General features: G+C 39.6%; 1 protein-coding gene across 1 annotated transcript in view; it reads left to right on the forward strand.

Moving 5' to 3' along the window:
* The first annotated feature begins 2,390 nt into the window (after positions 1–2,390).
* FIGNL2 (fidgetin like 2) overlaps positions 2,391–26,472 on the forward strand; it is a 160,996-nt gene continuing 136,914 nt past the window's right edge. Inside the window, exon 1 of the mRNA XM_044083435.1 lies at positions 2,391–2,443. Coding sequence (XP_043939370.1) covers positions 2,407–2,443 — 37 coding nt within the window. The 5' untranslated portion in view covers positions 2,391–2,406. The remainder of the gene's footprint in view (positions 2,444–26,472) is intronic.

Consider the following 26,472-nt stretch of genomic DNA (forward strand, 5'->3'; position numbering starts at 1 on the left):
TCCATCCCAGGGTGCTGGGTCTCCTTGCTTCCAAGCAGACCATATCATCCTGGATCTCTAAAACCATCTCCTTCTGTTACACTAACCATGGCAGGACTCTGTCCTCCCCTGTAAAAGCCCACTGTACCAGAGCCATAGCTTCTTTCAAGGCCTTCTTCAAAGGCCTGGATAACAGCGCCATTCTTGGGGCAGCTACCTGGTCTACCATTCATACCGTCACCAGACATTGCAAACTGGATACTGTCTCCTTATCCAGAACTGGCTTTGCCAGAGCCTTCCTCCATGGCTTTATTGAAAGCTCCTCTGTTCCTGCCTCCTCCCTTTCTTCTTGACCTTTGGCACTGTCCCTCAAGTGAAGAATACTGCAGCAAGTGAATAGAAGGACATAGAAAAGTTGTGTAAAATCTTACCATTGCCATACATGTGCTCTTCACTGCTGCACCTTCCCCACTGGACTCTGGTCTTTCCTAGATACTCACACCACTTCTTCCATAGATGGCCTTTCCTCCAGGGGCATTCATTTCTGAGGATGGTATGTGCCTGCATCCGTTTTATGGCCTACGTACGACTGCAGCCTATGCCTGATGTACCACATACCCTAGAGTGGTGAAAGTCTTTTGTATACTAGCTGACATCAGGGAGCCATCTGGCTGGGATATCCCTCAAGTACGAATACTGCAGCAGTGAACAGAAGGACATCTATGGTTGTGCTAAGATTTTGCACAATTTTGGTTTTTTTAGAGTGTTTAGTAAAGCATTTTCTAACAAAAAAATGTTATCAACTTACCAAGGTTTTTGACAAAATGTGGTTAAAAGGAAATTGGCATTGTGATGGAACACAGTGCTGAATCTTTTTATAGTTTTCTTGCATACCTTATTGCCATAAGATATGTTTTGGATGCTGTTTTTTGACTTTGTGTTTACACACATCTGGAGGATTTGCATTTTTGACCAGCATTATTAGATTTTTCAACATCATCATCTTTCCATCTCTGTATCTCATACTGATTTGCTGATTCAAAGATATTCCCCTTAGTCATGATTCAAAGATATTCTCCCCAGTCATGTGTATATCATATTCCAAATGTGGGTCAGAGGGCTGTATAGGATCAGTTCTTAGTTTTTGTGATATCTTCTACATGTGACTTGTCAACAGATCCTGCTTGCCGTATCAGCTGGATATCAACATTTTAAGTTATACAAATTCTTTGGTCTTTTTGCCAGCCTGTCCAAAGATTTCAGCTGTAAGTTGAATCCTCTTTGTCTGACCCTTTTTGAGACTGAGGCTACTACCTTATTGCAGCACCCTTGTCTGTTTAACCAATGGATACCAAATTCTTCCTTCCTCACTTCAGAATTCTGCAGTTCATTTCCCTTTTCTGACTTCTTTGGTCCACCACTTCAACCATAACTTTATGTAGTCGGGAATGTTTTTGTGTGACTCAACTGCTGCTATGCCTCACAATTACAACTCTGTCCTGGACAGTGATGGCTCAAGGTTCTTTCCACTCTGCATAGCCTTTTTGTAGGATACCTTGTGTCCCATTTCAAACCACTTGCGATATGAAATTGCTTCCACAGTACTGTCTGCATTGACTCCCAACAATCGGCATCAGTAAATACTGTCCTTTGAAGCACGTAAAATCTGTTCTACTTATCTCTTCTGAAACAGGCTATCTTTCAGTCAGAACAGAAGGGATATTTGTGTGATTCTTCATGTTTTGTTTTATTATTTTTTTTTATAAATTAACATGCTTCTTGGTGTATGGTACTCCAGAAGACATTTCTGATTCATCCTGTAGGAGTAAATGGGGAAAGAAGGAGGTGCGCCATTGGTCAAAACTTTTGAACTATTAAACAATTGTGCATTTTGAAAAAGGCATACTTTTCATACTAATGCAGTTCCTACAAACACCATCCCATTTAGGTCATATTTTGGCTCTGCCTTTGACATGTTCTTTCCATTGTGTCTGTGCTTTGCATTTTTCTCACCTTTTTTAAAATTTTGCATTTTTCTACAGCTTGGTGTGATTCACAAGACTTTTTACATACATGTTGCCCTTGTCATGAATACTGAGGTCAGTGTTGATATGCAGGTTGACAATTTTTTTATATGCCTCACTGACAAGTCCTGCTAGCATGCTTTTGCAAGCTAGGTATGTATGTGTGTGTCTGCATTTTAGAGAAAAGCAGAATGGAGATCAACATTGCAAGCTATGTTTATTTACTGAGGTGCTGTTGGCATGTGGAGACTTTGTATGCAAAGTGAGAACTTGCTGGCACCCTCGGTCTACGATGCTGTGCATCGCTCTGTCTGTGCTTACAGAATTGCTCTACATCTGTACTTACAGCTGTACTGCTTTGTAGGTCGGGCAGCCTGGTGATCTAACTCCAGATGTCAAAAAGATGGAAACCCTGCATCACGGAAAGAAGGTTACTACAAGTGAGTAATATTTTTTTATCTTTCTCATTCACTTATGCAGAGTATCTGCAAATTAACTTACTGTTTTCACTTAAGTCATTGGCACTGGTATTTTTTGTAAATGCATTTTATCACGTTTGCTGTTTGCCCCATTTTTGTTCATCCAGGATGTGTCTTGTGCCAGGCCTGTACATAGGAAGGTTGGCTTTTCACCAAACACTCTCACAAAAATGATTTCAGCCTTCTATGGCTGGTTTGTTTGCTGTGGCCAATACCAGATGTCTGTTTTTCATGCTCAAAAACAACTGCTGTGACTGGTAGTGAACCTCCATGCCCCCCTCACTTTTGTAGGCAGTCCTTGATTGATTGGTGCCAGGACCAAGATCCTTGGTTCAAATTCTTTCCTTCAGTTTACCACCAGAGGGGGGAGTGGAATTTTTGTTCATATTGTATGAGGACTGCTGTCTAACCAGATGGTTCAGAGAAGTTACCGTGTCCCTTGGAGACGAGAGAGAGAGAGAGAGGTGACTTCTAACTTACTTGAGACTGAACCAATGAGGTAGCTTATGCTGGATCTTAATAGGAGGACTCACTGGCACCAGTGGAACACTGGGAGGAATCATGGCAACACTCCTCGGAGTTCTTTGTACTTCCTTTGATTGCTTCAGGTCTGGTAACCACACCTAGAACTTTCTTTGAAGCTGGACTGGAAAGCTTCTGAGAAGTTATTTCCCTATTGTTTACGGTGTATTTCTACGGAGGGTGTTATTCTGATGAGGAGTGCTTGTGTTCACTGGAATGACCTGAACTTCTAGGACCCAGAAAGTGACCCATCACTGCATTGTTTAAACGCCTATCATTTCTTGGATTTTTTACTTCAGGGACCAGCCATGATCTACATACTCTTACCACACAAGTTTAGTTTCTCCTGGTGGCTCTACAGATGATACTGAATCAAGTGCTTATAAGGTACTATCTGTGCTGCTTCTATTATTATCATTGTTAGACTTAATTCTGCTGGTGTTTCTCACACTGTGCAATGTTGTCTGAATTCTGAATCTGTTTTCTGCCTTACATTTGTATGCAGAGTAGATTTTTGAATCTTCACTGATGGCCTCAAGTTAACAGTGGTGTGTGTGTGTGCCCTAGCATTAGCACTAAGTGTTTTCAATAGGTTGTAAGCTGGGGAGGCTTGCCTGACGGTACAGAACGAAAACTGCTGTCTGATGCAGGTGACATGAGTTTCTTTAACAGAGAAGTGACCTAAAAGACTGACTGGAATGCTGTTCCTTCTTGAAGGGAAATGTAGTAGTGTCTGCAACCCTGTGGTAGAAACTGGATGGAGTGGGTGGGGGGTTTACATCAATCTAAAACAAGGGCTGGAGGACAGTGAAGAACAGCTACCACTTCTGCTACAAAAACAGTCTTGTGGAGGTGTGCACAGTACCATTGTTTGCATGATGTTTTTCATAGTCAGGGTTATAGTACTGGTTCTTTGGTCAACTTACCTTGTAGAAACCTGTGACTGGCCCTATTTCTAGAGTCTTTACATCATTTCTAGCTAACGGATGTCTGAAGGCCGACATCTGGATGTCAGGGTTGTATGTTATACAGTATACCTCTTTCTTATAGTATGACCGCTCCCAGGACTTAACCAGCCAAAAACAAGTAAGACATACAATATGTTGGTGTGTGGGGTTCACGAATCTTTTTGTCTTGTATAGTGTGTCTTCTCATGTGGCCTTATTCCCTTCTAGCTTCATTCTGATAGTGGCATGCTGGTCCTAGAGAAGCTGGTCAAAAATGCACATATTTATCCAGGGATAGCATGCAGTCCCAATTTATGTTTAATAACATAGTAAAAAATCAGATGGTACATGCATGTAGATTGAACACACAGGATTTTACAATGAAGGAGCAGCTTGAACAAATGGAGTTAGACTTCTGTACTAGAGGTTACAATAAAAGTAAAGTATCTCCCAAAAATAAACTGAAAATCAGTATTACCATAGAGTTCCAATAAGTGCTTGAACACCCTTAGTTTGTATCACCTCCGGTTCCGTTGTATGGCCAAACTGTTGATAGCGATGTAAATCCCTTTCGCTATACAATGTTACCACTTATACCAAAGAATCAGCGACTGTAGTCTATACGATTTCTATAGTTCTTCTGAGCAGCACGCCAGTCAGATGTATTAAAAAACTGATTTATTGAACCATAACATTTGTTGTTACGAGTTAGTTGTAACTAAACTCGCAATAAAAACTACTGCTGTTTCGCACACTTAAAGCACGCGAATGCTATATGCGTTAAAATTCAAAATGCGAAAAACAAATGACCATACGCAAAAAATAACTAACTTTGACAACCTTGGTGAACACTGGTTAAGCTCTTTCACCCAAAACCTTATGGGCTTCTTCAGAACACCTTTGATTTTAACAATCAAATATTTAAAACCTTTTAGGCGCCAAAATGCCTTGACTGTTTAAATGTTTAAAGTGACAGTGCTATATAAATATCTTCAATGTTAAAGGTTATATAACACTACCCTAATCATATAATTCTAAAAAAATATTTTTAAAAACTATTACAATAGTAATAAAACATTGTGGAGATGTCATACAAATTTCATAACTTAATAACAATATAATAATAACTAATATAACAATAAGTAAATACAAAAATGAATAATAAAAAAATACAAAATAAAATACAATATTAAATCCATTTCATTCAGTGACTGATGTGCCCTGATGTTATTAAACAACTACTCATCTAACGTCCTATCACTAGCCTTTCTTAAAAAAATATATATGAATTTATATTCTACTATTAATATATATCTATGATGACTATTGTAGTTGAACTGCAATAAGATAATAAACTGGTTGATACTGTTGAATGTGTTTAACTATAACCTCATAGTAGTTAAAACAGAAACTACTAAAATGCTATTGGATGTTACAAAATTCCCATGTAGGATGTTGTCCGTAATAAATATTCTACGTGCCAACAACGTTACTTTTTAACCTGTATTTAAAAACTAATGAACTATCAATATTGAATTTACATATTAATCTCCAGAATAGCCTTCAATGAAATACTATCATTGAGACCCGGAGGTGTGGTTGCATCTGTAAAAATTTGCCACCATGCTTCTCTGTAACTTAAATATTTCTATAAACAAACTAACTAAACAAACTAACTTCATCCCATTTAATACCAGCATGTTTTCTAATGGGAGCCAACATTAAAATATTGTTGGAAAAAGGAAGTAGATACAATGGAGAAAAAGGGAAAGAAATAGATCAAAACACAAATAAATGTGGATCATGCAGACAATGTTGTTATATATTTGATAAAAAGGAAATCATTCTCAATAACATCTTTAGACCTAGAATTAGACCTATCAAAGGGAATTGTAACTCTAAGATGGTTGTCTATGTTGCTGTTTGTCAAGAGTGTCTTAGTTATTATGTGGGAAAAACAGAAAGAAGTTTAAAAAGATGCATTTACGAGCATATTTGTAATATCAGAAAGAAGGATCAGAAAAGTGCATTATTTAAGCACATAGAACAAAAAGGTCCTAAACATCATTTTAAATTTGCCTTATTAGACATGGTTCGTAATGATCCCAGAGGTAGAGACAACAAAAAATGTTTAAGTTACAGAGAAGCATGGTGGCAAATTTTTACAGATGCAACCACACCTCCGGGTCTCAATGATAGTATTTCACTGAAGGCTATTCTGGAGATTAATATGTAAATTCAATATTGATAGTTCATTAGTTTTTAAATACAGGTTAAAAAGTAATGTTGTTGGCACGTAGAATATTTATTACGGACAACATCCTACATGGGAATTTTGTAACATCCAGTAGCATTTTAGTAGTTTCTGTTGTAACTACTATGAGGTTATAGTTAAACACATTCAACAGTATCAACCAGTTTATTATCTTATTGCAGTTCAACTGCAATAGTCATCATAGATATATATTAATAGTAGAATATAAATTCATATATATTTTTTTAAGAAAGGCTAGTGATAGGAAGTTAGATGAGTAGTTGTTTAATAACATCAGGGCACATCAGTCACTGAATGAAATGGATTTAATATTGTATTTTATTTTGTATTTTTTTATTATTCATTCTTGTATTTACTTATTGTTATATTAGTTATTATTATATTGTTATTAAGTTATGAAATTTGTATGACATCTCCACAATATTTTATTACTATTGTAATAGTTTTTAAAAATATTTTTTAGAATTATATGATTAGGGTAGTGTTATATAACCTTTAACATTGAAGATATTTATATAGCACTGTCACTTTAAACATTTAAACAGTCAAGGCATTTTGGCGCCTAAAAGGTTTTAAATATTTGATTGTTAAAATCAAAGGTGTTCTGAAGAAGCCCATAAGGTTTTGGGTGAAAGCGCTTAACCAGTGTTCACCAAGGTTGTCAAAGTTAGTTATTTTTTGCGTATGGTCATTTGTTTTTCGCATTTTGAATTTTAACGCATATAGCATTCACGTGCTTTAAGTGTGCGAAACAGCAGTAGTTTTTATTGCGAGTTTAATTACAACTAACTCGTAACAACAAATGTTATGGTTCAATAAATCAGTTTTTTAATACATCTGACTGGCGTGCTGCTCAGAAGAACTATAGAAATCGTATAGACTACATTCGCTGATTCTTTGGTATAAGTAGTAACATTGTATAGCGAAAGGGATTTACATCGCTATCAACAGTTTGGCCATACAACAGAACCGGAGGTGATACAAACCAAGGGTGTTCGAGCACTTATTGGAACTCTATGGTAATACTGATAAAAGTAAAGTATGTCAGATAAAGAATAATATATTAAATGAAAAAAAAAACATTCATTAGAACAGCAGAAAAATAAATCTACTTCTTATCAATGTAGATTTACAGTAACATATGGTCGGAAAACAACAGAACTTAAAAATGTTATAAAGAAATACTGTCCAATGCTTGCACAGGTGCCAAAGTTAAAAGAATTTTTGGACACAGGTCCTTTATATGCATATAAGAAAGAAATGACATTGAAAAATAAACTTTGTTATAAAGAACAAATTAAAACTTTACCAAGACAATCAAGTGTTACTAGGACTATACCTTGTAGAAAATGCAGTTTTTGCAAAATTATTTATCAGGAAAGTACTTTTTTTGCGTCCTTTGTCAGGAAAACCATTTTATATACAAGCGTTGGGTGACTGTAAACACTAGGGATCATGTATACATGACAAAGTGTAACATCTGCCCAGGATTCTATATAGGCAGGAGGGAGGATGGCATAGTGGTTAAGTTGTTTACCTTACAGATCCTCATATAGGGCAATTGGCTAGTCTTAAAATGGCCCACAAGGGCAGTTAGCTTAGTACTAATCTATGAACCTATAACCAAAGACCAAAAGATAGGATTTGTAGTCATTTGTCTGAGGTTAGGAGGAAAAAGATTACTAATGCAATTTATAGGCACATTTTAGATAAGGGTGATGAACACAGTTTTAAGTTTCTTGTTTTATATAACACCCCAACTCAAATCAGAGGAGGAGATAAAAGAAATTTAACAGAGAAAATGGAAACCAAATGGATTTTGTGTTTTAGGGCTCATTTTCCACCAGGCTTAAATGATATGTTAAGCATTAAGCCTATTTTAAGCAAGTTACATGATGAAATTCATTAAAAGTAATGGATAATTTTTAAGTTTTTATTTAAGAAGAGAACTTCTTGTTTAGTATTTAATTAGGTAATTGTTTAATTGAGTATTGTTAGCTGAATGTATTTAATCTTTGTAGCAGGAAGAGTTTCATGCCTGAAAAAGGAGTGTGAATACTGTGAAAGTTTTTTACTTGCAGCTGAATAAACCAAGCTACTCCTGGTTCCAGTTTTCTTTTTGTTTTTATTTGTAGCATCAGCTGGATATAAAAATTTTAAGTTATACAGGCTCTACGGCCTTTTTGCCAGCTCTGCTCCCACCCTTTGGTAATTTGTTTTGATAACAGAAAAAAGTCGTTAATTACTGTTTAGCTACTTCCTGCTTTTAATTGTTTCATCCAAAGAATGAACAAACAGACAATGCAAGTTTAAATAACTATATTTAACTTTTTTCAGTATCACTGCATTCCGCAGTCAAGCATAGCTATACAGACACAATATTTCAGGAAGTATAGCATCACTCAGACTTTGCATCTTCGAGGCGATGAATGTGATGATATGCGGTCATGGAGTGTTGCAGTAACAACAGCTGCAAAGCCCAATTTTTACAGATGTTAACATTTAAAGAAAACATTTACACAAACTTGGAAGAATTGGAGGGCAAAAAGCACAAACATGGGCCCATATTTCTGTGGAATTTTAAGCTAACATTTTGTTGCACGTAATATACTTAAGGTTGAAAACGGTTCCACACACAGATATCCTGTCAGTCCAGCTCGATATATTTCTGTGACAGGTTCACTAATTAGTTTGATATGGACATTGTGTGGTTGTGATATTTGTGAATAAGCCATAGTCACTGTGCCTTACAGGCAGCAGCTAAAAAAATAAAAAGAAAAAAAGAAAGGTACGGGATACCGTGTATGGCCAAAATAGTAGTCTGGACTGAGAGCTAGTTGGCAGAAAGAAAAGGGTCACTATTTGGGGAATTTACATGAAAAATGTCAGACGCAGTGGAGGAATGCAGGCTTCAGTATATGGACCAGTCATTTGTAATATATTTAGATTACGTATCATTTTGGGTTGGAGACCATGACAGGTTTATTTGCCGAGTGCATATAGATAATAACTGGTGATCACAGTTGGAGGTCGAGAGGAGAGACCCCCTCTGATAGCTTGCATTGCAGATAGGTGGCAGCAAAAGGTCATGCTTGTTGAATGATGTAGCCCACAGGATTATATAGTAACCCCATGTAGGGCATATCAGAAAAAAATTGGAGGTTATAATCACCCCAAAGCAGAAATGAATGTCTTCAACCCCATGCAATGCCCAGTTTTCATCTTTAGCAGAAGCCCTCCATTTTCTTTCTTTCCTTCTGTCTTTAAGGATCTGGAGTATTTTGTAGGAGTACTTTTCTTCCTGGAGCTGCTGCAAAATAAGTGAATGGAAACATTGAGAAAAATCTAACAGATACTACCATTTTGTCTTTTCACTACTTTCTGTGTTAATATACCATTTCAAACCAAGCAAGTGTTTACTATATAGATTTCCCTCAAAGGCAAAATTTGTTTGTGTCCTTTATACTCTCTTTTGTAAGAGTGTATCTTTATTCTTGTTCATTCATAGAATTGTTTGTGTAGCCCTCTAGACATTGTCCATCAATTTCCCCTGGTCATTTGATTCTTCCGTAGGAAAATTATTCTTGCATTCTACCATTTGACTGTTCTGGTGTATTGCTCTCACATTACTTTTCATGTATAGGGACTGCTGGAATTTTAAAATAAACTGGTGCATTCTCTTAAATTGTAAGTTACCATACACAGTCCCTGTTCAGATTGACAATATAGGAGAAAATGGATATGCTTGCAGCTGTGATACCACATGGAAGGAATGCGCTAATCCTGTCCTCAGAATAATATTGTTGAGGCAGGGAAAGATATAGCCAACAGGTATCCTCTTGAATGATTGAACCATAAAGCACCAGTATGCATTGCTTCAACAATAGAAGCCAACTAATTTTTATTAACCATTTTCAAAATCAGTGAAGGATTCTAGCAGATTAAATGATATGAATCTTGTGGTTAAAATCCATGTAATTTGTTCAAAATGTATCAAGCCCAGTCTTCCTGATTCTGGTTCTGGCCATTGATTGTCTTTCATCGTTACTTCACAGTTGTCAGGATTAATTTACACAGTCCTATGGGGGAAAGCAAGTTAAAAGTAACAGTTTGAAAAGTTGGGACCCTCGTGAGTGACTCCTGAAATAGAGGCTGAATGGCTAAAAAAACAGGCTTGTATTTACCAAGTCCGAGGTGACCATTTCTGGAAATATTCCCTTTTCTCTGAGGTGTAATAATCCCAGAGTTTGTATATAGCTATAGATTGCAAAAACAAAACAAAAAAAAGTTTAAATCAGAAGAGTGGTGGTCGACATTCACTCTTCTTCTGCAGTTTGTCTTTTTTGTTTGTCATTCTCTCAGCATTTGGCATTATGAGTGCAGACATTTCAATAGGGAGCCCAGGTTAAAAATAAAATACAAACTTCCAGAGAATTATACATGACTCACAGTTTGATTAACTGATTGCATTGAGCAAGTAGGATATACTGTGTTTTAAAATGTATATGTTTGTTCACACAAAGGACAGAATACCTGGAAATTTGGTGTTTGTATATTTCGGTAAATTCATATTGCATTGATTTTGTTTCCTTCTCGTTTTCTGTTATTTTTGTTTATAATTCGGGTTTGTTGGCACCCAGTTTTGCCATTAAAGATTCTGCTGTTGTGTCGTGGCTTTTTTGTTTAGATGGTAGGTTTGATTTTTTCAGCAGATCTATCTTTATTTTGAATGAAAGTGAAGAAATGTAGTGTTTAGTTGCCTTAGAATTTAATTAGTAGAGATGTTACTGATTCTTTGCTAGTGCTCCAAGGTGAAACACAAAATGAAACTGTGGATGCAGACACAGGGTTTCACCCAGAATGAGAGAGATTTTAGTCGGTGTGTATTACAATTACATAAATTATATTGCTAACATGCCCAACAAACCTACAAATCCCATCACTGTCTCTCTCTAAAACACCTAAACTGGCTTGAATTACCCCACCAGCTTCTTCTCTCTCAGCTCCAGGTCATCCATTCTACCCTATACCAGCCTTCCTACTGCCCAGCACTATCCCCCTCTCATCTCCCATTATTCTCCCTCCAGACCTCTCCGAAGCTCTAACCAAGACCTACTACAAATCTACAAACCCAAGTCTAAATTTGGACGCAACATGTACAGCTATCACCCCGCTATTGCCTGGAACAGGCTCCCACTAGAAATCAGGACCCTTACACATCCTAAACAATTTAAGACAGCCACCAAAGAGCACTTTAAAAGTCACTGGTCCTGCCACTGCGCTCTCCCTCCTTAAACATCCCCTACTTCTCATACCTTAATCTACTTTCTGCCCTTAACTCACTCTTCTCACTAGCTCTCTCTAATCTTCCTTGACTGCTCTTTCTACTGTCTCCTAAAATATATTAAGCAAATTGCCTCAGAGAAACATTCTATTGTAATTGTCTTGCCTTCATGCAACTACATTATAATAAAACTGGGGTTTTGTAACCACTTACCCCAAAAACTATACTCTTGTTAATAACACATTTCTTTTTATATGTCTTGAAATAGTTATGCTATACTCCTGATTATTGACACTGTATAACATTGTATTGCTACTTAATGCCTTGTAATAATCCTGTAACATTGCTGTTTAATGCTAATTTATAATGAAAATTGTATAATGTGTTGGAGCTTTCCTCCCTGGGCCTCCGCTGAAAAAGGGCTCTTCAACTTAGTCGGACAATCCCAGTCAACAAATGTAAAATAAAATAAATAAATAAAAATAAATAACATTTAGCATTTTCAGCATATTCTACTGTGAGTGGGTTCTTGGAGGACTCTTGAGTACAGCCAGCATTTGATTTCGAAAACATAGGTATTTGACAGCAGTGGCAAAAAAATAATTTGAATATGATATTCCAGTAAATGAAATAAATTTTAAGCTCACTCTGGAAAAACAAAAAAAAAAAAGCTATGAGAGACAGATTATATGACAGAAAATGGTATTGAAAGATGTATCTATGTTTTATGTATAATAGTTTAAACTGTACAAAGTAATGTTTGTTGACTTTGAGACAGACATGTCATCAGTGGTACAGTATTTAAATATTCTGAGTACCAAGTCTCCATTCTTGTTTAGAATTTGAGTTTCATCAAAAACAAAAAAAAAAAAGCTTCCGTCTCATTTGCACTTCACAGTGCTAAATAATATGTCCCCCAGATCTGTGTTCAGTATATTCTGTTATACATTAAACAATTTACTTGTGAAAATAGGAGGTTGTAAAAACAAATGTTTTGATAGCCGTCAGTTCAGTTCGCAAGGACAGTGTGCACATGTTAGTGCCTGTAGATATGAATTCATCATATCCGGTGTGAAATGTATTGATAATTTAGAATGATTTTAGATTGCTTTTGTTAGAATTTTCATTATATTCTAATGAAGTAATAGAAATGTTTATGCAGTCTGACAAACTTGAATTAATGCTGAACACGTCTTATTTTTGACAGGAATATTTTTTTACAGATGTTATATATAGCCTTGGGAACGTCCATTGCTTTAGTGTATGCATATTTATACCTTGCTTTTATCAAATAACATATTGATCATTCATGGATAGTTATGAACACTGACTTTTTTTTTCATATGCAGAGGTGGTTCAAACGTTTTAGTTTTGTTTACTGTTAAAAACTGTGCCTTTAATTTCATTTACTTATTTTGCTAGATTTGTTAAATGGTCTTTGGGCCAGTTTAGTTGACCATATCTAGCCCTGACCTAGACCAAGATGGAGTAACAACTTTTCAAAACATTTACAAAACAGATCCATCCATTCTTCACCCTTTTTTCCCCATTTTTGCACATGGGGTTGGGGTGTCACTTCAACAGTGACAATCATCTAGAGCCAAGGTTTACACTGCTGGGTTACTAACCCTGCTGCAGTAGGTCTTTCACACCACACTTGTACACAGACTCCACCTACTGCATGTCTTTGGAATGTGAGGAAACCGGAGGACCCTGAGGAAACCCACTCAAATACAGGGAGGACATGCAGACTCAGAATAGAAGGCACCCCAACCAAGAATTGAACTAGGAAACCTCTTGCTAACAGTGCTATCTACTGTGCCACCCAATAACTTCTAAATTGCTTTTCAAAGGTCACAGCTGAGTAGCTACTATAGTTGTCCTTTTACACAGGGGTATTAACAATAGTACAGTTAAGTGACTGCTGTAGTTGTGGTTTTACATGAATGTTATACAGGTTTACTACATTATATGCAAGGATATATGTCTGTATGTCTTTCGGCTTATCCCAGTTAGGGGTCGCCACAGCGGAACTCCGATCCGCTAATGATTGGCAGTTGATTTTTATGGTGCCGAGTTGCCAGCCCGACACCCAACCTTCAAAGAAGGCACACCCATTCACGCACCTACCTGCATGTCTTTAGATGTCATTTGACAGTGGGGAGGGCATGCAGACTCCACACAGAAGGCGCTCCATTCGAGAATCGAACGGGAGAACCACTTGCTGTGTGGCGACAATGCTAAACACTGCACCACAGTGGCCCTTACATTATATGCAAGGATACTGGCCTTAGCCCTATTTATTTACATTGGTTCCTTAGCTGGCTGTTATCTATCATGGCTGTACATTGTTGTGTGTGTGTGTGTTTGTGTGTGTGTGTGTGTGTGTATATATATATATATATATACATATATATTTTTTTAAGCAGGACAGTTTAGGCACCAATTCCCTAGATCTGGCTCGGTTTCCTTTATCTGTAAATCACATTCCTTTGTTATTTATGAGAGTTGTCATATGTTTTATGTCCTTAAAGAAGTATGCTCAGAGTTGCTGCTTTTATGGTTCTTTTTATTGCTAAGTTTCTTTTGACTGGTTGGTTGCAGTCTAAAAGTCTTGTACTTGCATAATAGAATTCTGTGTCCATTATGGCAATGTTTTTGCTCAGAGTATGGAGTTCGTTTCTCTTTATTCATACGCAGAGTTGTAGTGAACTGCATTATACCAGTAAAAATGGCAGCAGAGACTAACTTTTCATTTTAGATACCGTTTTTTGTGCTTAAGTGTAAATCAGTACATGGTTTACTAAAGTGGTAGTCTAAGTTCTTGCATAGCTTTTTTACATCGAGTGTAAGTCTTTATTCAGTCCCAGGTCATGCTGTTATGATAGGTGTTATATATATAACTTACTAATTAAGTTATTTAGTGCTCTGAGATTAGAATTAGGGACTGCAGGACTGTAGCAGTCTTTAATATTACTATAGTTGTTTATGTTATCAGATTATATTTTGTGTAGCTTGTGGATATGCTACTGTACTGTATGAATGTCTTGCAGACACAGGGTGGTTGTGTTAAGCCTGGAGAGGACCTTGATATTTTATATCTAATATTTTAATTTTTTACAGTGGCTGCTTTTTGGAAGTCATTTCTTGAGTGGATATGACTGACTTTCATTTTGGCACACTTCTTATTTATTTTTATTTTACATATTGTTAAATTTCATGTCCTGGAACTTTAAAGGTATTCAGGTCCCAAGTAAAATTACACTTATTTTTTTCTGTGAAGTTTACAGATCTGATGCTAATATTGTACTGGTATAGGAAAGCCATGTTTCGGAGTCAGTGGAATGAAATAAAGAAAATTAAAAACCGTTGCCATGTGTTCTGTGCACAGTCATACAAACAAGCCGTGTGTGGCAGTATTGATCAAGAATTTAACAAGTAACAGTACTGTCTTCTGAATTTCATGCTCAGGTTAGATATTGCTTCAGACCTCTCAACCTGTTAGTACAAGAAATCTGGACAAAGCTAAAAATAAGGGGGGGGGAGCAAAGGCCAAAAATTACAGACAATTTTTAGATATTGTTCATATAAGCTCACAAAGTTGATATAATAACAGGTTTTGCATTAACTTGCATTTTCTGAAGGGTATGAAGTCGGAAACTCAATTATCTGCCATTACTTAGTGACTTCAGTCCTCAGTGACACGAAAACCACAAATTTTATGAGGAACAGACCAGTAAATGTAAGCAAAAGTCTGGACATTCTGCAAAAATGTGGACAGTTGAGAGATGTGTTTATCACTTAAGAACATGTCTGTGGATAAACCAGTCCTTCTGTTGTGAATGTACACACCCTCTTTGCAGTTAAATTGAGTTTCTAGGTTCAGTAATTGTTCAGATATTTTTTCAATTATTGCATAATAATTGCAGGTGACCAGAACTCTGCCATCAGGGAGTATAAAAGCAAGGAAACAAATGCCAAATATTTTAAATACAAGTACTTCTAAAGCTGTTTTGGAAATCATAGAATCTTTTGACTGACTTGAGCACTTTCATTTCATCAGTTCTGCTGCTTCCAAGATGTCCTTCATGGATGCATCTGCAGTCATAACAACTGGGTTGTCCTGTCGTCAGGCAGCCCTTCAGTCGGCCGGATTCCAAAGTCCGGTCCGCTTCGCTGATGTCGCACTTCACCCGACGTCATCTCTGTTGGTCTTCGGGTATAAAAGCATCAGCCGACGCCATTTTCTCCAGTCTTTCTTGCCGCGTGGCGCCCGAAGCAGAAGCTGTTCGCAAGTGCCGGTCGGTCGGATCCAGAGATTACTTCTACCGAATACTACTTCGAAGACTTCTAAAGCTAAGTACCCCGTTGGGGACTCTTTCTTGCCTCAGCCGATGTCAGAAAAAGTTAATAATTGTTTAACCTGTGGGAAACAAATACCTCATAAAGATTTCCACTCTTACTGCCTGCCTTGCTTAGGCCCAGCCCACGACGTAGCAGCCTGTTCGTCCTGTGCTTCTTTCAACCGACGAACGCTTAGACGCCGGTCGGAGTTTGCAGAACAGTTTTTCGGTTCTGATTTTGCGACATTATGCCGCCGGATCCTCCGACTACGCATTCTGCCAAAAACGCAAAGAAAAGACAGACACTCGCGGTCCGCGGTTTCGCCGAAACCATGGTTAAGCAAATCAAGTGTCTCGGTTTCGCCGAAACCGAGAAAACTGATCAAAATACAGCTGAATCTATCTCTACAACTGAGTTCCCTGCTAACACTCTTGAATCGGCCCCAGAAATTTTACCCACTACGGTGCTTACCACTGACTTATCAGACACCATTCCCTTGGATGTCTCTACCCCAGCACGTGGTGCTGCTAGGCCTCCAGCAGCCATGTCCATTAAGGCCTTCGCCAGAGCTAAAGCAGCCAAGACTACTAGAACACTGCCTGTTAAACCCCTCAACCAGGCCCTCTTCCAGTTCTCAAATGCTTACTTTGGCAGAAGATTTAATTTCATTAATTAGAGGATCTCAATCTCACCCAGACAGGGCCTCTCAGCCCGCAGAGAAGAGACCTAGGGCAGAGCCCCACGAGCCAGTGTCCTCTGATGATTCTGCTGATGAATCAGACATAACTGACCAGCCAGAGGCTCCTTTCTCCAATTTTGAAGATTCTGATGCCAAGAATCCATTCCAGCTGCTTCCCACCAGAAGAATTCTCCTTTGGGGAAACCTTGCATGCCATGCGAGAACAGTTCCAATGGCAGCAACAGGATTTTTCAGACTCCAGGAAAAGACTTAGGACCTTTTTGCACCTTCCACAGCACAGGCCCTTAGCTATACCTCCTGTTCTCTCTGTGGTGGATGATGCTTTCAATGATGTCTGCTCCGCTCCAGATTCTTTACCCCCAGCCCCTGCCAAACCAGACAGATTTTACAGGGTGCCAGATACTCATCACCACCTTTACAAGGCCCCTCTTGCAGACCCCGAAACTATTTCCCAGGGTCCCAAGGCAGTAGCCGCGACCATAGCTAAAAACCCTGTTCCTTCTGAAAGGGAAGCAAGGTCATTAGACAGATGGGGTAAAAAGGTTTACACTTCAGCCACTCTCTCAGCTAGAGCTTTAAACTGTCAGTTTCACATGATACAATACCAAGAGTTTATGCTTGATCAGTTAACTAAAAACTAACCACTGATGAATCTCTTGATAAGAAATATGTATTAGAAATGGTAAATAACATACAGCAAGTTAGTAACCATTCTTTAAAATGTGGCTATGATGCACTGGAGGCTTCATTTAGATCAGCCATGACTGGCACTGTAATTAGAAGGCATGCATGGCTAAAGGAGCAAGCTTTACCGGATCATGTTAAATCTAAATTGCTAGATGCTCCTATGGATAAAACAAGTTTGTTTGGTACACCTGCCCAGCAGGTTATGAAGAAAATGGAAGAAAAGGCAAAATCAGTCCAGACAGTTAAAGATTTCTTGCAGGTTCAACCCCAAGGTTTAGCAGGAACTGGCCTGCCAAAAATTGGTCCTTTCCTGACTCCACAAGACCTCAAAGGGGCAGGAATAGACGTTCCAGAGGCAGAAACCAATCCAGAGGAGGTGCCTACAGAGGACGACAGTGGCAAGGTAACAACAGAGGCACAGACTCCACACCTGCCACTACATCAACACAACCACAGTGACTTAATCCTAAACCCGCCTACCAGGGAACAAATAGCAGCTCCTCTAGGCGGAAAGCTAACCTTATTTTCAAAAAACTGGCACCACATAACAAAGGACAAGTGGATTTTACGAACCATAGATCAAGGTTACCGGTTCCACTTCCACACTTTACCAGACAAAAGAGGAATGCCAAATCTACCTCCAAATCAAAAGACAGAGGCTCTACAACAGATAATGGAGTTAGCAAACTTGAGAGCTGTGGAGAAAGTGCCAACAGCAGAGCAAGGAAAGGGGTTCTACTCCAGACTATTCCTAGTTCCAAGAAAGGAAAAAAGTTGGAGACCAATTCTAGACCTGTCCACCCTGAATACTTACATCATTGTCCCAAAATTCAAAATGCTGACCCTACAGCAACTTCTTCCCATGCTGGGCAAGGAGTGTTGGCTGGTAACTCTAGATCTCAAGGAGGCATACCTGCACGTCCCCATTCGACCAATCTGCAGAAGATACCTCAGATTTCTTGCAGGATCAGAGCACTATCAATTCTCAGCATTGCCCTTTGGCTTATCTACTGCGCCCAGAGTATTCACAAAATGCCTGGCATCAGTAATCGCCCATTGCAGACTACAGGGAATTCAAATTTATCCATACCTGGACGACTGCCTGATACAAGGAGACAACAAAAGCAAGCTGACAACAGATTTACAAAGGGTCATTTACTTGCTTCAAGCACTGGGATACACAGTCAATTTACAAAAGTCAAGACTGATACCATCCCAGACAAGGTCTTTCCTGGGAGCGGAATTGGACACAAATGGCATTCCTAACCACAGAAAAACAAAAAGAACTCCCTCTTTACTTCTTGGCACTAACAAAACTGAACAAGTTAACAGCAAGAAAGGTACTGCAGGCCTTGGGTTTCATGGCATCATGCATAATCTTGGTTCCATTTGCCAGACTACATATGAGAAAACTACAGTGGTACCTAAAGAATTTATGGTCCCAACACAGACACAGCCTAGAAACGGAAATCCCACTAATACCATGCTTAAAACAGGAGTTCCTATGGTGGGCTCAGGCATGCCAGTCAAACCCAGGCCTACCCTTTCGCAAGGGTCAAGCAAGCCAGACCATCACAACAGATGCTTCAGACCTAGGATGGGGGGCACATATGCTGGACAAATGCGCATAAGGATTGTGGACACAGGACCAACTTCACCTGCACATCAACCTAAAAGAAATGCTGGCAGTAAAACTGGCAATCCAAAAGTTCAGACCATTTCTCAAGGAGGACCACTTGATGATAAGGACAGACAACACCACAGTCATGTGGTACATCAACAAACAGGGAGGCACTCATTCTTACCCCCTATGCAGAATGACTTTGGAGCTGTGGACCCTGGCACTCAGCTACAACATCCAGTTACAGGCAATATTTGTGCCAGGAAAAGAAAACTCTCTAGCAGATATGTTAAGCAGGACCACATCGGATGCCCACGAATGGCAGCTGCACCCGGATATCTTCAAGACCATCTAGAAGAAATGGGGAATGCCTCAGATAGACGTATTCGCATCACCTCTCAATCACCAGCTCAAAAAATTCTGCAGAAGGACATTCCACCCACTAGCATGGAAAGTGGACTCGCTCTCCTTCAGCTGGAAAGGCCTAACAGCATATGCATTCCCACCTCTTCCCTTGATACACAAAGTACTACTAAAAATCAAGGAGGAACGTCCAAGGATAATCCTGATAGCTCCAAACTGGCCAAGACAGCATTGGTACCCACTACTGAGGAGCATGTCTCGGAACAATATGTGGCCAATTCCCTGATGCCTTTGATGCTAACTCAGTACAACTTCAGCACCATGCATCCAAACCTAAAATCGCTGCAACTGACTGCATGGAACATCACATAGCAGCTGCTAATACAGAACTTTCACAAAGAGTTAAAGACATTATTCTTGAAGCACGCAGGCCTTCAACTAGAAGGAATTATGCTGGGAAATGGAAAAGGTTTGTTATTTGGAGTTCTGAAAGAGGAAAAGATGTATCAAACATAGATATGCCTAACATTCTGGAGTATCTGGCCGAACTACTTCATTCAGGCCTGTCCTACTCCTCCATCAAGATTCATGCATCAGCTATTTCAGCAGAATACAGCTTTGATCCACCTGTTTTTCACACCCTTTGCTCAGGCAGTTCCTCAGAGGAATCAAGAATGTAAAACCTCCAAGGAAACCACCATTGCCAGCTTGGGACTTGAACTTTGTGCTAGAAAAATTGACACTATCACCTTTTGAACCAGCAGCAACAGCAGACCTACAACACCTGTCATGGAAAACTGCTTTCCTACTGGCAATTACTTCAGCAAGGAGGGTTTCAGAACTACAGGCCTTAATGGCAGTGCAACCCTTTCTAATCTTCCACCAAGATAGAGTGTCCATGAGGACTAATCCTACATTTATGCCTAAGGTGGTATCCAGAGTGTCTTTAAAACAGGCAATCCACCTGCCTACCTTCTTTCCCAACCCACAAAACAGAGGGGAAAGAATACTGCATACCTTGGATGTACATAGACAGCTACGCTACTACTTGGACAGAACAAAAAATAGCAGAAAGACTGACCAACTTTTCGTAGCCTATGCAACAGGAAGGGAAGGAAAAGCTATTTCCAAACAGACAATCTCCAAATGGATAGGAAATTGCATACGATTCTGCTACTCCTTCCATGGAAAGCCAATTCCACAGAACATAAGACCTCATTCTACAAGGGCAACAGCCACTACCACAGCCTTCTTACGAGGAGTGGCTACCAAAGACATTATTGAGGCGGCTACTTGGACCTCCGTGCATACATTTGCCAAGCATTATAATTTACCTCTATATTCCAGATCCCGAGCAGGGTTTGCCACTGCTGTTCTGCAAGGGATCCTAAACACACCATAATTTACTTTTATCCTCCTCCCCTAGTTGGCTATGGTATTCTACCCAGTTGTTATGACTGCAGATGCATCCATGAAGGACATAGTACAGTTTTGTACCTACCATAAATGTAGATGTCCGAATTGGATAGCATCTGCAGTCAGGATTACCCTCCCTCCTTCCCCTCTGTGGTACTCTTAGGGTGTTTACCCTTCTAATAGCTAGCTAGTCGGGGGATTTCTTTCATGGTGTATTTGTTTGTATTTATGTACATACATGCTTATTTTTGTGTTTACCTCTATCTTTTGGAAACATTGGCATCTATCCAAAATTTTTAGCCTTCTATAGGGCTTCTGGCATCTGGGGCAAGAAACACTGAAGAAAATGGCGCCGGCTGATGCTTTTATACCCGAAGACCAACAGAGATGACGTCGGGTGAAGTGCGACATCAGCCGAAGCCGGACCCGGACTTTGGAATCCGGCCGACTGAAGGGCTGCCTGACGACAGGACAACCCAGTTGTTATGACTGCAGATGCTATCCAATTCGGACATCTACATTTATGGTAGGTACAAAACTGTACTTTTTCTTATTCCCCTCCTGAAAAAAATATTCATTGTGTATTTCTTTTGTATCAATTTCTTGATCTTCAGCAGGAAGTAAATGTGCTGTATATCCTAGGTATTTTTTAAGAAATCAAACTGTGTATTTTAATAAGCTAGCAAACTTTACATGCGTTCAGGGTAACTTGTGCCTTAATTCTATTTTGTTAGATAACCCCAGAGTTATTAACTATGTTAATCAAGCACTTAACTTCTTGATGGCATGCGTCTCTTCCCAATTAAATTTAAACATCGTCTGTTAAATCTGATCTAAGAGGAGTTTTCTATAGCTCAAACCATTTATTGTAAAAGCTTAAAAGAAGAAACTAGGCAGACATGTCTTACACCAAGGCTTCTAGAAAGTGCCATCACTAAACAGTGTGATCCAGCTGCAGAAAAGCAAGTCAAAGATTTTTAATCTGAATTTCATGTTGAACATTGTTCCCAGTTTCCTGTGAAGAGGCTGGATTAACTGCCAGTTACACTGAATGGGCAGATATCCCCTCAAAGTATGTATTGTATTTACCCAAATTCAGAAGGCTGCAAATAAAATTACTATTTTGAGAACTGGTGACAAGATTGATAATGTCACATCTGTCATTCAGATATTTGCATCATTTTTCTCCAGTTTTTAAAACATTTATTCTAACAACCAGAAGTCACTTGAATTAGAATACTTGGATTTGTAATATAGCTTGTACTTTCCTGTGAATTCTACTCCAAACTTAGTGTCATTTTGTTGAGTGATGAAAATACATATGCTGCTTATAAAAAATGAATGTTAACTTATTGATTACTAAGGTTAAATCATTTTATATGATTTACATATGAGTGGTCTTATCAGTAAAGATTTGTTTGAGTACCTTTATGTCCCACGTCCTGTCATACCTAGTCTGTTTGGTTTACTTAAAGTGGATAAGTCTTTGAAGTACCCCCTTATGTGACCTGTAGTATCAGGACAACCTATAGTGTCAGGCAAGGTTGGGTCACTGAATCTCTATATACTTAGAAAGGAATTTACTTCCTTTGTTGGAATAAGTTTCTTCGATTTTTGAAGGATACAAAGCTCTTTATTTCTAGTTTATATGAATGCCGTAAGGAGTGGAAAATAGAAGCGTTTTATTTTATTACCATGGATGTGAGTTCCTTATTCAATATTATTCCTACTACATATGGGGTTGAGTATGTACTTAAATATTTGATAGAGAAGACTTCTACATCTAATACCAACATTAATATGATATGTTTGTTAATGGAATGTGTACTTGAAAATAATAATTTTGTATTCCAGGATGGTTTATTTACAGAAAATAGTGGTAGCAATAAGCACCGCATGCACCAATCGCAATGCTAGTTTAGTTATGTTGGTTTGGGAATCGACTTATTTTCTGCAGAAATGTTCATCGTTGTTACACTGCTGCAGTCATTACATTAGGGTTATCCTGCCGTCAGGCGATCCCGCAGTCGGCCAGAGTTCCAAAGTCTTGGTCTGGCGTCGGTTGCTGTCGCTTCTTCCCTGACGTCAGTGCGCCAGGGGTATATAAGAGGCATCCGACACCATTTTCTTCAGTCTTTTCTTGCCGTACGGTGCCCGAAGCAGAAGCAGTTTGCAAGTGCCAGTCAGCCGACTCCTGAGATTTTTGAAGTCGAATTTCAGATCCGAAGTCTTCAATAAAGCTAAGTACCCCATTGGGGAAACTTTTTTCTTGCCTCAGACCGATGTCAGAAAAAGTTAATAATTGTGTTTCTTGTGGGAAGCAAATACCTCATAAGGACTTCCACTCTTACTGTATTCCATGCCTAGGCCCTGATCACAACGTCCCTAGTTGTCGGTTTTGTGCTAGATTTAACAAACGCACTATAAAGAGACGTTTTGATTTTGCTTTGCACTACTTTGGCCGAAGGTTCAATTATACTATGCCGTCAGATCAACCAACCGCAATTCCAAAAAAACACAAAGACAAGGATAAAGGCAGGCATTCGAGGTCCAAAACTGACGACGAAACCTCTTCTAGGCCAGTCGCCGGTTCGCCAGTTCTCAGTGAGATGCTTTCGCAGCCCCTGACACCCGCTACCTCAGAGCTACAGGCCGCCTCCGACTCCCATGTGGAGACAACTAGGCCTCTGGAAACTCAAGGTATTGGGCCTACGGAAACTAATCCCTCAGATGGGTCCGGAGCCGCTGAGCAGGCATCGGCTTCTGAGGGTGTTTTCAGACCTTCACAACTTACCATTAAAGCAACAGCCAAGACAAAAACACCATTAAAGACAAAGAAGCAAGTACTGCATTCTCCTGGACAGTCCTTCATGCCTGAGAAACAGATGCTTAAAATGGCCGAAGACCTCATTACTCTAATCAGGGGTTCCCATCCCCCTCCTGAGAAAAGGCCTAGGCAGGATACAGACTATGATTCCTCTGATCAGGTTTCCATTTCCTCTGATTCCTCTTCAGACCAGGGATACTCTCTACCCCCCTATGAGGACTCTGATGCTGAAGACTCGATACCTTCAGCCTCTCCTCCTGATGATTATTCTTTTGGGGAAACTTTACATACCATGAGGGAGCATTTCCATTGGGAAAGTCAGGATTATTCAGAATCCAAGAAAGGGCTCAGGGATTTCGCTTTATTGCCTCAGTACAGGCCCCTGGCTATTCCGCCTGTGCTAGATATTGTGGATGATGTGTTCTCTGAATCCAGCTTATCTCCTGATTCTTTGTCCCCTGCACCAGCCAAGCCAGATAGGTATTATAGAGTCCCTGACTCTCACAAGTTTCTTTATAAAAACCCTTCTGCTGATCCAGAAACTATTTCCCAGGGTCCAAAAGGGGTTAAGGCTGCCATTGCAAAAAATCCAGTACCCTCTGATAGAGATTCCAGAGCTTTGGATAGATGGGGAAGAAAGTTTACACTTCTGCAACTTTAGCAGTAAGGGCTTTAAATTGCCAGTTTCACATGCTTAAGTACCAACAATATTTAATGGCTCAGTTAAAACAGAAAATGCTTGCAAGCTCAGAAGCTCCTGACTGTAAAGAAATGCAGGATTTATTGCATGCAGTTGAACAGGTGGGAAAGCATACTCTGCACTGTGGTTTTGATTCTTTAGAGGCCTCTTGTAGAGCCGCAGTTACAGGTTCTGTGAGTCGAAGACATGCTTGGTTAAAAGAACAGAGTTTACCTGACCATGTTAAGGCAAAATTATTGGATGCTCCTTTACAGCATGATACCTTGTTAGGTGTTAAGGCAGAAGAGGTGTTAAAGAAAATGGAGGATAAAGCTAAATCTATGCAAACAGTCAAGGATTTCTTACAGGTACAGCCACCTCGATTTAGCAGAAATTGGCCAACAAAAAATTGGTCCTTTCCAGTGTCAGACAGGCCACAGAGAGACAGATATAGATGCCCAAGAGGCAGATCTCAACCCCAAGGCTCTAACAGACAACGACAGTGGGGCACCTCAACCCAAAAGGAGGTGAGGACAAGTCTCAACCTTACAGGAAACAGTCCCAATGACTTCCCCCTTCGTACGCCAAGCACTTCCGTTTTGGCAGCCCCCTTAGGGGGAAAACTAGCACTTTTTACTCAAAACTGGCAAACAATCACTCAAGACAAATGGGTTCTGAATATTGTGTCTCATGGTTACAGGTTCCACTTTCATACTTTACCAAGGCTAAAAGGAATGCCAGACCTGCCACAGAATCAATGGGCAGAGGCACAAAAACAAATTTCAGCCCTCATGGACATGAGAGTTATTCAAAAAGTACCACAACAGGAACAAGGACAAGGATTTTACTCAAGACTCTTCCTGGTCCCCAGAAAGGACAAGGCCTGGAGGCCCATACTAGACCTTTCAATTCTAAATACTTACCTGGATATTCCGAAATTCAAAATGTTGACATTACAGCAGCTTCTACCCATGCTGGGCAAGAAGGCTTGGCTTGTTACTCTGGACCTCAAAGAGGCATACCTGCATGTCCCTATCAGACAAAATTGCAGAATATACCTCAGATTCAAAGCTGGTACAATGCACTACCAATTTTCTGCACTGCTCTTTGGCTTATCTACTGCGCCCAGGGTCTTTACAAAGTGCCTGGCACCAGTAATTGCATTTTGCAGACAAAAAGGAATTCAAATATAGCCGTACCTGGACGACTGCCTCATTCAAGCAGAGACAAAGGACATTCTTCTACAGCATCTGGCGTTTGTAAAAAGGTTGCTAATTTCTCTAGGGTACACAGTAAACGAAAGGAAGTCAAAACTAGTGCCCTCACAGCAGATTATATTCCTGGGTGCCAGCTTAAATACAACGGCCCAGATGGCTTATCTCACGCCAGACAAACAAATTCAATTAACTCAATATTTTCAATTACTGGCAAAAAAGTCCCATCTCCCTGCAAGAAAAATTCTGCAGGCCCTGGGATTCATGGCATCCTGCATACTACTAATACCATATGCCAGACTGCATATGAGGAAATTACAATGGTACCTAAAAAGTGTTTGGACTCAACGCTCTCACAGTTTAGAAGCAGTAATACCAATGATTCCCTGCCTACAACAGGAGTTTCGATGGTGGGTACAGGCATGTCACCTAAAGAAGGGTCAGCCTTTTACCCTACCCACAGCCAGGCAGACTCTAACAACAGATGCTTCGGATTATGCCTGGGGAGCACACATGGCAGGAAAATGCATTCAGGGCAAGTGGACCACAGACCAGATGCATCTTCACATTAATCAAAAAGAGATGTTGACTGTTCAAAATGTCCTAACAGCTTTCAAGGACCTTCTGCATCCAGGACAATTATTATTAAAGACAGACAACACCACAGTTATGTGGTACATAAACAAGCAAGGGGGCACTCATTCTTATCCCCTATGCAGGCAAGCCATGACCTTGTGGAACACAGCTCTAACATATCAAGTTCATCTGCAAGCACAATTTCTGCCAGGAAAGAAAAATACTCTGGCAGACGATCTAAGCAGAAATATCATGGACCCTCACGAATGGAAATTGAATCCACAAATCTTCAGAATGGTAACGCAAAAATGGGGACGCCCAGACATAGATCTTTTTGCCTCCCCACTGAATTGCCAACTACAAAAATTCTGCACAAGGACTTATCACACACAGGCATGGAAAGTGGATGCTCTCTCATTCAGCTGGAAAAGCCTAAAAGTTTATGCCTTCCCACCACTGCCTCTCCTTTCAAAGGTACTCCTAAAAGCCAGACAAGAAAAAACACAGATGATCCTGATTGCTCCAGACTGGCCAC

Source organism: Protopterus annectens, chromosome 9.part0 (assembly GCF_019279795.1).
Source record: "Protopterus annectens isolate FY-2018-M chromosome 9.part0, PAN1.0, whole genome shotgun sequence".
Taxonomy (NCBI): Eukaryota; Metazoa; Chordata; order Ceratodontiformes; family Protopteridae; genus Protopterus; species Protopterus annectens.